Source organism: Choloepus didactylus, chromosome 9 (genome assembly GCF_015220235.1).
Source record: "Choloepus didactylus isolate mChoDid1 chromosome 9, mChoDid1.pri, whole genome shotgun sequence".
Lineage (NCBI taxonomy): Eukaryota > Metazoa > Chordata > Mammalia > Pilosa > Megalonychidae > Choloepus > Choloepus didactylus.
The window spans coordinates 40,926,288-40,939,795 of record NC_051315.1 but is presented as its reverse complement, the minus strand read 5'-3'; the positions used below and the strand labels follow the sequence as shown (position 1 = coordinate 40,939,795).

The 13,508-nt window shown below is 36.4% G+C and overlaps 2 protein-coding genes and 1 pseudogene across 4 annotated transcripts in view; 2 read left to right on the top strand and 1 right to left on the bottom strand.

The window, feature by feature from the left end:
* The window catches only part of ARL6IP6 (ADP ribosylation factor like GTPase 6 interacting protein 6), an 80,872-nt gene extending 67,833 nt beyond the window's left edge, over nucleotides 1-13,039 (bottom strand). For both annotated transcript variants that reach the window (XM_037849125.1, XM_037849123.1), the window contains exons 1-3: nucleotides 12,619-13,039; nucleotides 11,125-11,178; nucleotides 152-284 (exon numbers count right to left, since the gene is read on the bottom strand). In XM_037849125.1, the coding sequence (XP_037705053.1) occupies nucleotides 152-284; nucleotides 11,125-11,178; nucleotides 12,619-13,018 (587 nt within the window). In that variant the 5' untranslated portion in view covers nucleotides 13,019-13,039. The remainder of the gene's footprint in view (nucleotides 1-151; nucleotides 285-11,124; nucleotides 11,179-12,618) is intronic.
* On the top strand, nucleotides 6,658-7,481 carry LOC119544067 (annotated as a pseudogene).
* Nucleotides 13,040-13,366: 327 nt separating the features above from the next.
* PRPF40A (pre-mRNA processing factor 40 homolog A) overlaps nucleotides 13,367-13,508 on the top strand; it is a 43,635-nt gene continuing 43,493 nt past the window's right edge. The window contains exon 1 of one of the 2 annotated variants that reach the window (XM_037849121.1): nucleotides 13,367-13,426. The gene's annotated coding sequence lies outside the window, so the exon portion shown is untranslated. The remainder of the gene's footprint in view (nucleotides 13,427-13,508) is intronic. The other variant, XM_037849122.1, reaches the window with a different exon arrangement.

Below are 13,508 nucleotides of genomic sequence, written 5' to 3'. Positions count from 1 at the left end.
CAGAAAAAATATAAATATATTTTTCTCCGTAAGACAGGAGCTTCAACATCTTATCTCACAAATAAGCAGTCTCTTGCTTTGCTCTATTTAAGTATTTTCAACAGAGGTGGAGTGGGTTAAAAAAGAAACAAGAAGAAACAGGAATACTTACTTGAACCTGGCAGGTGAAAGTGGAGTAGGAGGAAACATTCCTGGTTCAAAAGAGTCAAAATAAGTCACTGTCCAAGAAAAGCTGCAACAGGAGAATCCAGCAGTTAAGGAGATTATAAGCAGAGTCCAGAATCCTTAATGGGAAGAAAGGGAAAAATTTGTATTAACAGCAAAATAATTTAAATTAAACAAGTACCCTCATGCTCAGAGGATAACATGTACTTCTGACCTTCTAAATTATATAACTGATGTTATAGGAGATACGAGCTTAGTATAAGCTAGGTGATTTAGACATGCAAAATACTAAAGCACAACTAGAAGTCATATCATTGAATATTTCAATTCAATTATATTTTAATATGTGGGAAGAGTGAAAATTCAACTTAAAAATTTAACTCCCAACTTCAGCTTTACAAAACTCAGCTACAGAAAAAAATGGTTATAGCATTTCACTATCAAGATGTCTTGACATTTTTCATGTAACTTCATGAATCATTGCTTGCTATCTTTTATTATTTAGTACTGATTTTTTTCATCCCATACCATGTACTTTTTACATACAATTTGGTGCCTCCTCTTTACAACTTACCTATAAACATAATAAATTGAGTCTCTTTTTTAACTCTACTCAGTATATGAACAAAAGTTATCTCCCAATTTACAAATGGGTTGAGATCATAGATTTTACTTGTGGTCAGTTTAGAACTGCATTTTCCCACAAAAATCAAGTCAAATGCATGGTGCTATACCAAACCCAGGGAACGGGAACAAGTTTGAGAAGTGGAAGAATGGGTGAGTAAACAAAGTGATGCTACATAAGAATAAATTAATTTGAAGATTTTAGATGGCATTTCAATGTCAATTACTGAATTTTGTGTCCCATTAGGGATATAAAAACAATAATGACTTGTTCTGTTGAGAATCTAAATCCATGGCCATAATATTGAGAATATAGATATGTAAAGTGACCAATTTTTCCTAAGGAGTACAACTTTATTTTGATGCCAAGTTTTCAAAATTCCTTCATAAAGTAATTCACTTATTCATCCTTTCAACAAAATACGTTGAGAGACTACCAGGTGGACTATATTGAATTGTGTACCCTAGTTTGTACATGTTTTTGGTCTTGGTCCACATTCTTGGTGTGTGTGGACTCATTGTAAATAAGATTTCTTCAAGATGTTACTTCATCTTGAAGTGTGGCCCACCTGAATCAGGTCGTGCTTTAATCTGGATTACTGGAGTCCTTTATAAGTAAAGTGACAGGCAGAGAAAGAAGCCACAGGGAGCAGCAAGAAGCCAAAGGCAACAAATACAGAAGGGAAAAAGAGAAGACCACCACCACGTGCATTGCCATGTGACAGAAAACTCAAGGAACCCCAAAGATTGCTGGCAAGCTAGAAAACACCAACCCTGGCCAGGAGAAAGAAAGCCTTCTAGCCTCTGAAACCATGAGCCAATAAATTCCTGTTGTTAAGCCAACATACTGCATGGTATTTGTTTCAGAATCTAGAAAACTAAGACAGTTACTACATGCTTATTACCACATGGGTTATGGGAATGGAAGCAGTGAACAAAATAGACAAGATTTCTATCTTTATGGAGTAATTCTAGTGGGGGAGAAAGATAATAAACAGGTAAATAAATCAAAAAGTGAGATAACTATGGATTGTGATAACTGTAATCAATAAATAAGCTGTTAATTCTCTAGGGAGATAACATCAGAACTCAGATTGAGATTGTGAACGCTCGTAATAGTGAATGAGGCAAAACCTCATTCTAGTGCTTCTGCCCTGTTGGCTCCCTCTGCCTGAAATGTTCTTTCCCTTAGCAGAGGAAATACGCAAGACAAAGCCATGAAGGGGGAAACTAACTGGTATTTTACTAATTGGAATTTTAGGAACAGCAAGAATATGAGTATGGATAGAGGATGAAAGGAAAGAGGTAGAAAATGAAGTTAAAGGAGTAGGTAGGCTTCACAACATGCAGGGCCTTGTAGACCATGAAAGGAACCTGAAAATAGGATGTCACCGAGTTGGGGGAGTGACAGAGCATATTAAGGTTTATAAAAGGTCTCTTTCTCATATGGTAAATGGATTGGAGAGGAATATACTGGAAACATGGTAAAATTATCAAAATTTCTAACTAAACATAGAAAAACTCATGAAGATGTTTGGGAAAAAGATTAATATATAGAAATCAACAGCTTTCACATACACAAACAATAAAATTTAATGGGAGAAAAACCCATTTACCATAGCAAGAAAGATAAAATATAATCTCAGTAAGAAATACGCAAGATCTATATGAAGAAAATTTAAAAGTACTCCCAAGAACACAAAAGAAATTTGAGCAGTGGACAAGTATACCATATTCTTGGATAGGAAGTTGGTCATGGTATGGATATTAACTCTCCCTAAATTAATCTACAAAATCAAAATAATCCCAACAGATATAGCAAGAGGATTTTTTTTTTTTTGGAAAGAGCAAACCAATTCTAAAATACAAACAGAATAATAAGCAATACTACCTAAAGAGAGACTAGTACAACCACATAATAAAATAGATTATAGGACCTCAATACTTAAAACAGTGTAGTACCGATACATGAACAGACAAAAGAATGGAAGAGAACAGCAAGTTTAGAAGTAAGCCCAAATAGTTTATTAAATTTAATAAAAATATTGCTGACTTAATGGATGACCATCTGGAAAAAAGAAAAAATGTTGGATTCATAACCTCATACTCTATACTAGGATAAATTTTTAAGTGTACCTAAAATCTAATGTAAAAATGAAATAAAAATGTAGATGGTATCATTAAAAAGTCATTTATAGTCTTGGAAAAAGAAAGGTCTAACCATGATACAAAATTCATGAACCAAGAAAGAAAAGATCTACAAATTCAACTATACACACACAAACATATACAAACAACATATATATATATAAATCTACATTGCAAATATCAAATGTCAAACTTGTTTTAAATAAACGTATGTATTTGCAACTCACAGCAAAACGCAATAATCTCTGATTATAGCAAAAATTCCTAGAAAGTAATATGAAAAAGATCAACAATCCAAAACTCTAATATAAAAAATAAAGGATACAGAAAAGGAAATATTAATGAGTGTTAAACATATGAAAAGACAATACAATATCATTAACTATCAGAGAAATTAGGTATCATTTTTCATCATCATCAATTCGCAAAAAAACAAAAGTTTGGTAACACTCTCTGATGGTGAGATTATGAATAAACAGAAACTTTCATACATGCTTTTTTGGGGGGTGTAAATTAACCTCTAGGGAAAGCAATCTGAAAGCATGCAAAAATTATATCTGAAGCTTATAACCCAGTAATTCTTTTAGATATGTGCCCTAAAGACATACTCACATCTATGCAAAATAGTGTTATGTATAAGATTACTCACTACAGCATTGTTTATAACAGTAAAGAACTGGGAACAGCCTGAAGGTTCGTAAGTGGGGATACAGAACTTGCTAAGTAAATCCATGCAATGGAGTAGTATGCAGCTGTAGAAAAGAATGAGGGTGCTCTTTATGTACTGATACAGAAAGATTCCCAAGACAGACTGGTGAGCCAAAAAATTAAGCTTCAGAATAATAATATACCTTTGTATAAAAAGGGGGGAAATGAATGTACATGTATACATATACATGTTTATACATATAAAAGGATGTATATATTTCATTACATATAAAATTTTCTGGAAGGGCATGTAAGAATTTAACAACATTGGTTCCCTGTGGAGAGAGGAAATGAGTGGTTTGGGGACAAAGGCGAGAGGAAGCCTTTTTGGTGTATCCTTTTACATTTTTTGAATTTTGAACAACATGACTATTCTACCTATTCAAAAAATTAAAAATATGAGTTGTATGAGTCTTTGTGGAAGCATATTCATATTGCCTCCTTCAGAGGTTTACTAAGCCATTACTACTGATAAGCCTGTGTCCCATGTCACAAGAATACAAGGGAACAAGGGAAGATTGTAAAAACTACAGTAGAGAAAGACTCATAAATTGTCAAATTTCCTGCCTGCACCAAATGATCCACCAAAGATGACTGTTCTTTAGAACAAAACAGGTAAGTGCATTGGACTCTTTGTAAACCATTAGAAGCACAGCAACAGAATGATAAAACAACTGAAGTATATACTCAAGAGTAATTAAACATTAGGAAAAACTGTGGCAAGGTATTTTTGAAAGATTAACCTATTTTCTTCCTCCTGATAGTTCTTCCTTTTCTCCTTTCAAAGAGATAATGCTTTGTGTTTACTGTCCCAGAAGAGGGAAGTGGCAGAGCAGAAAGGAGAAATAGCCAAGTGTCTCTTTGGTTTTTGCATTATAAATTAGGAAACTACCACAGGCAGGGGAAGGAGGTTAAATATAGGCAAAATGTCTTGAATAGACAGCAAGTATAAAGAATTGATGGGGATAAATATACAATGTTTGTGTGGAATAGGGAGATCAAAATAAGGACTTTATCTATAGGTGAGAAAGATTCCCCTGGGCCGAAAAAAGTAGCGTGTATGTGTTTGTACTTCTGTGTGTACAGTGGGAAAAAGGGTAGTAATGTCGGGGTTTCGGAGCACCTAGAAGAAGTCATTCAAGACTAGACAGAGTGTATACCTGTGTATGCTATCTTGGTGGGTGGGCCCAAGGACAACTTGCAGATGCCTGTCTGTGCCTTAGGTGGGAATGGAAATCGCAGATGGTCACGTGGTGGAAACTGCTGTATCTGAAAGATGTCATCCTGATCAGAATGAGGGATGTTTCCACAATAACTCACTTGAATGACTTTCAGCAGTAACTCAAATAAGTGTCTTGATGACCATACTGTGCCAGCATCTTAACACAGTCCCACCTCCTAGAATCTTCTCTCAACCTGAGATTGAGTGGACAGAGCCTTCGTAAAGACTGAGGTACAACCTCTCTGCCAACCTAGTGAGATAAGGGATTAAAGAGAAGTTACTAAAAGATTTAGTGTACAACTACAATTTATGGGTAGCTATATTACCAAATAGCTATTATTTGCTAGAATAGCTCTGAAGAAAGTAGAAAATAATTGACTAGTTTACTCTAGGTATGACATCTTAGAATATGTCAAGTGTCCAGAATAAAGATGGGGACTGTTTAGAATCATTAAACTTTTGAGATTTCAAAAAAAGTGAGAAAGACACAAAATATCAGATTAAAAGCAACAAAATGTGAGGCTCTCTAAAGCCCATCACGCTTTCTCATTCAGGTGTTTTAATGGAGTACTTGTCAAATTTGATATCCATATTCTTGACTTTTTTCAGAAATTACTAATATTCCATGATCTAAGTGCTTGCCCCAAATTGGGCATATTTTAATTATTTTACATTCATTTTTAACCAATCAGCAGTTGCATCACTGATAAAGTCAAGTCAAAATGATAGGGCTAAAAAAAGTACATTGCATTACTGTAGTCTAGAAGTGCTTATGATTCTGAAAATTACTTAATTTGTTTATGAATAAGCAGAAAAGCCACCAAATGTTGACAACTCCCCCAAATTCAATTCTTTACAAGTCAGTATCTACAGAATCCTAAAGTTAAAAATGTGGTAACTAATATTTTACATTCATTTTATTATTTTAAAAATGGAGTTAAATGTCTTCTATTCCCAATTCATCAATTCTACTCCTAAAAGCAATCAGCTAAGAGTTAGTGGTGCATCTTTCCAAAAAATTTATAGCCATCTAGGCAATGTAGGTATAGATATGGAGTAGTTATGTAATACATAAATATTTCTTCATATATTTTACACAAATGGGATTCTCACCATAAAAATTGTTCTGCATTTTGCCTTTTCCATATAATATGTTGGAGATATTTCATACTAATACACATGGCCACAGTTCCAACACCTACTTTTTTAATTTCCAGCCTTTCACTATAAAAAACAATGAAAAAGTAGTATTCTTGTACTTGTCTGCATGTTTGTATAAGGGTATCTGTAACAAATTTCTTGGGGAGAATTTCCGTGTCAAAAGATACAGGCCTTTAAACATGCGCACCATTCTTCTCTATAGTTCAGTTCTCATCAATTGATGAAATAACGGTAATTCCTCTTTGCCATCTATTGAAACTACTTAAATGCAAAATGAGGGTGTGGTGATGATTTCCTATTCTAATCCCTTTGCTGGAGTTTCATACTGACTCATCTAAGGGCATATTTTATTCTGATTCATTTTTCAGAATAAGTGATTTTGGTTATAGGAAGTTACTTTCCTAAAAATATATTGGCAACTTACTATTACAAAATCTTCCAGAAAGTTGTTCAGTACTTTCATGATTATTGGGAAGCGGTATGGCTATTTTCAGAAATTTAAATTTAAAATTTTTTAAGGCACAGATGTGGAGGTAGTAGTTTACACAGATTATATATAAACAGAAAAGGTCAGGCAAAGGCCATCCAGTATTATGGACAATATAAAAGTAGAGTGGGGTGAGGTGGATATGGAGGCACCCCAGCAGGTTGCTGCCTGGTTGAAAAAAATATTTGGAGATCATCCTATTCCACAATATGAGGGAATCCACGGACCACAAAGATTTTATATCACCTTTCAGAATGCAACAAGGCCTGGGACAGGGATGTCTCCCTAGTGATAGAGGACTTGAAACAGAAAGCTAGCAAATATGAATCAGAAGCCAAGCATCTTCAAGACCTTCTCATGGCAAGTGTGAATTTTTCCCCTGCCAATCTCTCTAGCACTAGTTCCAGATTTCTGAATGCTTTGGTTGACAGTGCAATGGTGTTTGAAACAAAAGATACCTCACTAGCTAGTTTTATCCCTGCAGTGAATGATTTGACCTCTGACCTTTTTTGTACCAAATCTAAAAATGAAGAAACGAAGCTTGAATTGACAAAACTTGAAAAAAACCTAGCTGCAACTTTAGTATTAGAAAAATGTCTACGAGAAGACCTCAAGAAGGCAGAGCTGCATCTCTTCACAGAAAGGGCCAAAGTTGACAGTCGTCTTCAGAACATGGACTTCCTAAAAGCAAAATCAGAGGAGTTCAGATTTGGAATCAAGGCTGCAGAGGAGCAACTTTCAGCCAGAGGCATGGATGCTTCTCTGTCTCATCAATCACTAGTAGCACCGTCAGAGAAACTGGCAGAACTGAAACGACAGCCAATAGCTTTGAAGAAAAAATAAGAGTCCTATTTAGATTTAATGCCGAATCCATCTCTTGCTCAAGGGAAAACTGAAGAAGCAAAACAAGAATTGGATACCACTGAAGCTGAACTTACAAGGAAAATGGACATGATGGGACTGTGACTAGAGCCAAACAAATGTTGTTTCCCCTAAGAGTCAATTGAATGTGACTTTAAAGAATGTTTTTCCTCTTAACATTCCTTAATAACTTAATTTCCGTGTTCTTAGTTGAGATGTTATTATTGGTAAAATAATGTTTTCTGCTTGTGTATTGCATTTTTGTACCCAAATGTATAGTATTCATATTAAAAAGCATTTTCTCTTGGTTAAAAAAAAAAAAAGAGGGAAGAGTATGATGAACCCTCATGTACCTATCACCAAGCTTTAAACAACTCATGACCAATCTGTTTCACCTATATTCATTCACCCGTGAAACTCATAATCTTCATTTTACCAACAAAAATAGTCATTGCTACTTATCATCTACATCCATCTAATCTTATAACAATGGTCTTAGCATAAAGTATTTTTTGCTAAAGGTAATTCTATCTTCCTTATGTACTTCTTTTAGATTTATCTCAAATAAAAGGTCATTCTGTTATACCAATATTAGGATGGGGAAAAATGCAAAGTTGGAAATAGGACAAAGTATATGAAATGTGATAAAACTTGGATAAATGTAAAGGATTCAAAAGCTAATGAACAAAAATGAAACTACTCAATGTTGTGTATGATTAGTGCAATTTGGCCTGACAGTACAAGGAAAAGTGATTAGAATGTGATTTTAACTAAATAAACTTGTTTTATTTTATTACTCTCCTTGAAAAATAAGCTTCACAGAAAGGGATGATTTGCAGCAAAATTATAAAGAGAACCCAGGAAATCTTCAGTGTCACCTCAACTCTCCCAGGGGAGATGAGATGAAATGAGTTCTAAAACCAGCTGATAATATCAATCACCTCCTCCTGGCTGGAAGAGCTCACTGGTTAAGATGCACATGATGAAAATCTAATCATATTAGCCATTAGGAATAATTAACTTTCTCTAAATGCTCTGATACAATGCTCATCATGTTTTTTTGTTTGTTTGTTTTTTGTTTTTGTTTTTGTTTTTTTTTCACTATAAACATGGCTTTCCATGAAGATTTCTTTCAGGGAAACAAAGGAGACAAGAGAACTGCAATGTCTCTAATCCTGGAAGTTAAGTTTTTTAACAGGCTTTTGGGCTAATATTGTTTCTTGTTAAGCTGTTTGGCAACAGGCCAGCTCTCAAGGACTTTAATCACCCTTGGATACATTTAAAAAATTGAATCTCTGGGTCTTCAAAAATATTTCATAAACTGTGGTCCTTGGACTTTACCTGCACAAGAATCACCCATAAAAATGAAGATTTTTTGGCCCCACCATGAGTTGATCAAAATCCCTAGGCATCCAAAGGACCTTTTAAAACAAGTTCCCCAGGTGATTCTTATACATACCAAAATGAGAATCACTGCTATAATATGCTCTTACTGAGCTATGCCAAACTTGGATTAGGATTAAATTGTAACAAAAATATCTGCAGCGTGCAAAATTTTTATCAGTCTAGAAAGATAGAACTCTTTTCATAGTAGTTACATGCTCACTTTATTTTTTTCTAATAACCAACCTACTTTCATACAAAGAATTGAGGCAGCTTGCAATAAAATTTAAACACAGATCACTGAAATATAAAGGATGATAACAGCATATAAGGACAGTAGCAATTACTCCAGAAAACAAAGTTATTACGTAAAAGAGTCAAGCATTTCATTTATCTAGAAGATTCCTAGTAACCAAGACAAATAATAAATGCAATGAAATCATTATCATCTGATAAAAGGCTGCACATCACTTTTTCCCAACACAAGGGGTGCCTTCAACAAGTTTTTATTAAAGATTCAGAATTATTTCTTCATGTGAACATTTTATAACAATTGTAAATAGGTAAGGATATAATTTCATGGGCATTTTCTCAGGGGTGAGCTGATGAAGTAACCTTTCTTGATATTTAAGTTAATCCACTCAGGGCAGATTTGGATTTGAATGCAAGTCAAAGTCTGAGAGAAATAGTGGCAAAGTCTGAAAGAAATATTGGCCTATGTTTTCAAGTATCAGCTGTCTCAAGTGGAGTTTTAACTGGAGACTGGGAGTCAATTCAAAACATTATTCTGTAATCTTAATGTCAATTTTTTGCTCCTGAACATCAAAGAATTCCAGCTTTAAAAAATATAAGCGCAAGTGTTAACCTCAGTTGCCTTAACATTTTAGGAGTTTTATCATCTTGGTCCTTCTTCCTTGAAACATAGATTTTCTGGAATCCTCTTCCCCTGATAGATGTATTTGCTATAAAATATAATCATGCTTACTTTAAAATTAATCCCAAGAAACCGACTGAATTAGCCTATTAGGTGATACTGATATATTCACCATTTGACCACTGGAGAATTGGCTTGAAAAAAGCATCTTTGACACAGCTAATTTGTTTTGTTTTGTTTTTGCCGTAATGATAAAGCAGTTTCTGCTCATTCCTGAGAATGTTCTGAATTTAGAAAGTAAACTCATGTCAATAGCAAAGCCATAGATAAAGATCTTCCAATTTGCTCTCACAGTATTAAGTATCTTTCAAGCATACCCAAAAGCAACACCAGGTTATTTAACTGGAAGAAGAAAAAGAAGCAGGACAATGACAAATTCCTATTTTATTCCTTTTACTACTGAGCAGGCCATTTTTTCAGATGACTATTGCCACCATTCTTTTCATAAATGTGAAATCATGCCAACTTTTAAAAAGTAGTAGGTTACAATTCATGCCTAGTTCATAAGATACTGTGCCTTTTGCATCAAGAAGTGATAAACCAACAAATACTATTAAAAGCCTCCTATTCTATGCTGTTTTGGGGAGAGGAAAAGGTTTAACAATGAACATTGATAAAATTAGTAACTAAAATTACATATCTTTTCATGCAAGATGTTGAGAAGAGCATATAGACAAAAATTATACGGCATATCCAGCAAACTAAATTGTTTATAATTTAAAGAAAGATATAGGTTTCCTCTTCTGCAAAACCAGGTGGACTATACCGTGATGATTTACTGTGATGACATTAACCTTGAAGAGGAAGATTAAACTGTTCAGTTAACACTGGGAATAGGGTGGATATGCAGAATCAACTGGCGATTGATCAAATGAATTATAGGAAACAGGATTAAAATATATGAGACAAGTGAAGTTCTGAACTCAAATTCATTTTGGTGAAGAGAATTAAACACTGAATAAATAACCCTGAAAACCTTGTAAACTATAGTACTCTATGGACACTCTATAGAGTCTGTCTCTTTTCTAGTCATTGTACTCAATGCTTCACATATTTTTTAAAAAGAAGTTGCTTATAAAGATATTTGAACTTGAAATTTCCTGAGCTCTGCTTAAATCTGTAATAATCGTATTTTTTTAATTTCCTGGGAGGAGGGGTTGGAAGGCTCCTCCATAAGGAAACAAGACAATTTTAAGTATTCTCTGGTTCTGGGCCACGTACAGTCCCGCTCAAAATCTATTGCCATAATTTTATAAGAGGCACTGTGTGTGTGTGTGTGTGTGTATACAAAGAAAATTTAATAAAAATTCAATACGTACATACAAATGAAATCAACTGCACATAACTATATAAAGCATTTTATCCAATATTTTATAGTTCAGACATGACAAAAGTGAGCCAAATCAAATCAAGTGTCAAATAAGTCCATACCTAATAGTCCAGTGTCTACACCATCTTCATTCTTCAAATTTCCACCATGCAACTCTGTAAATACAAAAAGGGACTTAGGTAGAAATTATTTTATAATTTGAAGAGTAATTCAAAGGCTAGGAAGACATTGTGGAGTTGTGCAGACTGCTATGGAATCAAATAACTAGGTCCAAATTCTGATTCTACTTACTAGCTCTCTGACCCTCCTCAGAAAGCAACTAAGACCTTTATAGGTTAAGTGCCATGTATAAAATGGGGATGATGTTTACTTCATAAGGCTGATTGTGAAGACATTTTATGAAATGCAAGTTACAAAACATACTAGTTCTTGAGTTTAGTCGCTTTCTCCATCCTCCAAAATAAGCCCAATTGAATATCTTCTGCAATGGACTTCCACTTACCATGGTTCTGTGACATTATAATGCAAGAGCAATCTTTCAGAGAAAAAGAGAAAGTACCTGTTTGACTAAACTAGCTCTTAAGAGTTACTGTAAAAAAAACTAAAGAAAAAAAAGGAGGTTGAAAGTGATAAAGAAATAAAACACTAGCAGTCAAATATTTCACATTGACAGTATTCATCCAATACCATTTCACAGAGAAGTAAAACTCACACATTAATTTGCCAATCTGTCTTATATGAAATTCAGACATTGTAAGTTGTTAGATGCCATCTGCAGCCCATTAAGGGCGGGGAAGCAATGCGGGGGAAAAAATAAAAACTGGAGTTAAATAGATTTGATTTAGTGAAGTGAAACTAACACTGAGTAACAATGTGTTAGGTGTTTTCTATACAACACCTAAGGTAGTTGTTTTATTTTCTATTTCAATGACTAGTGAGAACTATCAAGTATGATTCCTTCCATTATAATATGCAGTACCCAGCTATATATTAAATCCATATAAGCTTATGCAAAACCTTTCAGAGCACATTTTTATTCTAATCTGGCCAATAGTTCACTTTCAGGCACAGAAAAATAAAACTAGTATAAGGAAAAATTTTACATGGCCGGTTGCAACCCAATACAAATCTGAGAGACTAATTATTTCACCTATAAAAGCACAAATTTGGTCTGAGGGAAGGAAATCCTTGTTCTCCAGAAATTCTAAGTGTGCAGAGGAGTCAGTGGATAACGTATATTTAACCTTTTGTGTGTAGCCTATTTCAATTACACACACTTAGCGGTATTCTTTTAATGATAACTGTTCTACACTTGGCTTAATCGACAATATTTTATCCCAAGTGACAGTGTTTCTTCAAGACTACCGGCTCACTAAACGATACTTTCTTAAAATAGGTCTCCTTATCACAGACCAGGCCCTAAACCATGGAAAAAGGATGACCAAATAAAAAAAAAAAAAAAGATAAAGATAACAACACTGGGTGACAGGGCTGCTAGCCTGTCGGCCTTTTAAGGGGCGGAGGACAATGGAGGCGAGATACACGTCCTAGATTAACTTCTATTCCGGACACTTTCAAGGTACAGGCTTCAGTACCTTTTACGATCAGGTAGACGATGGCAAGAAGGAAGGCGAGGAGGGCAGCAAACAGTAGCGAACATAGTATAGAGAGAATCTGGACCGGCCACCGCCGCGCCCGGTCTTGGCCGCTGGCGGCCGCCGGGAAGATGCCATTGCGTTTATCGGGCAGGACCGGAGACCCGTCCCCGTCCGGAGGGAGCAGCAAGTTCTTCCTCGGCTCGGACGACGCCCCAGCGGAGAACTCCGCCCGCAAGTTGCGGGCCACTTGGTCGCATCCCTCCTCCTCGTCGACCTCACCCTCACCCCAACTCTTCCCCTGAGACAATACAGAATCAGTCGGCCGTGGAAAAGGGACTGGCGTCCCGAGGCGACCGCGCCGCAGAGCCGAGAGGCTCCCGGTCTCCACGAACGACATGGCGGGAAACACCCAGACCCCGCCGAGGCCGAGCGGCTCCCACCCTCCTAGCAGGCACGAACGAAGTAGCCAATCAGCGCCCGGGACCAGCCGCGGCCTCTTCCACCTGGCGCGGGCACGCAGGGGTGCGCAACGAGGAGGCCGCGGGGCGGGGAGAAAGCCGCAGAGCCGGATGAGAAACTAAGCGTCCGCGGACCAGAGTTCAACCCCGGTGCCTGCAGGCAAGACGGAGGGCTGGATAGCACACGAGGAAAAGCGAGCTGAGACCCAAGGTAGCCGAGTCCCTTCCCCCAGCAACGCTTCGTCCCATCCGGAGATCTCCGCCACCGCCGCGTCACCTTCAGGCAAGTGCGCGATCCGCCAGCCCCATTGCCGCACCTTCCCCACGCCCGGTCCTAGCGCCCGCCTGTGAGTCTCGGATACACATTCCCGAGCCCATTCGCTTGCCCTTGTCTTCCTCTCTACGCTCGCACTCTTCATTGGTTTTTCT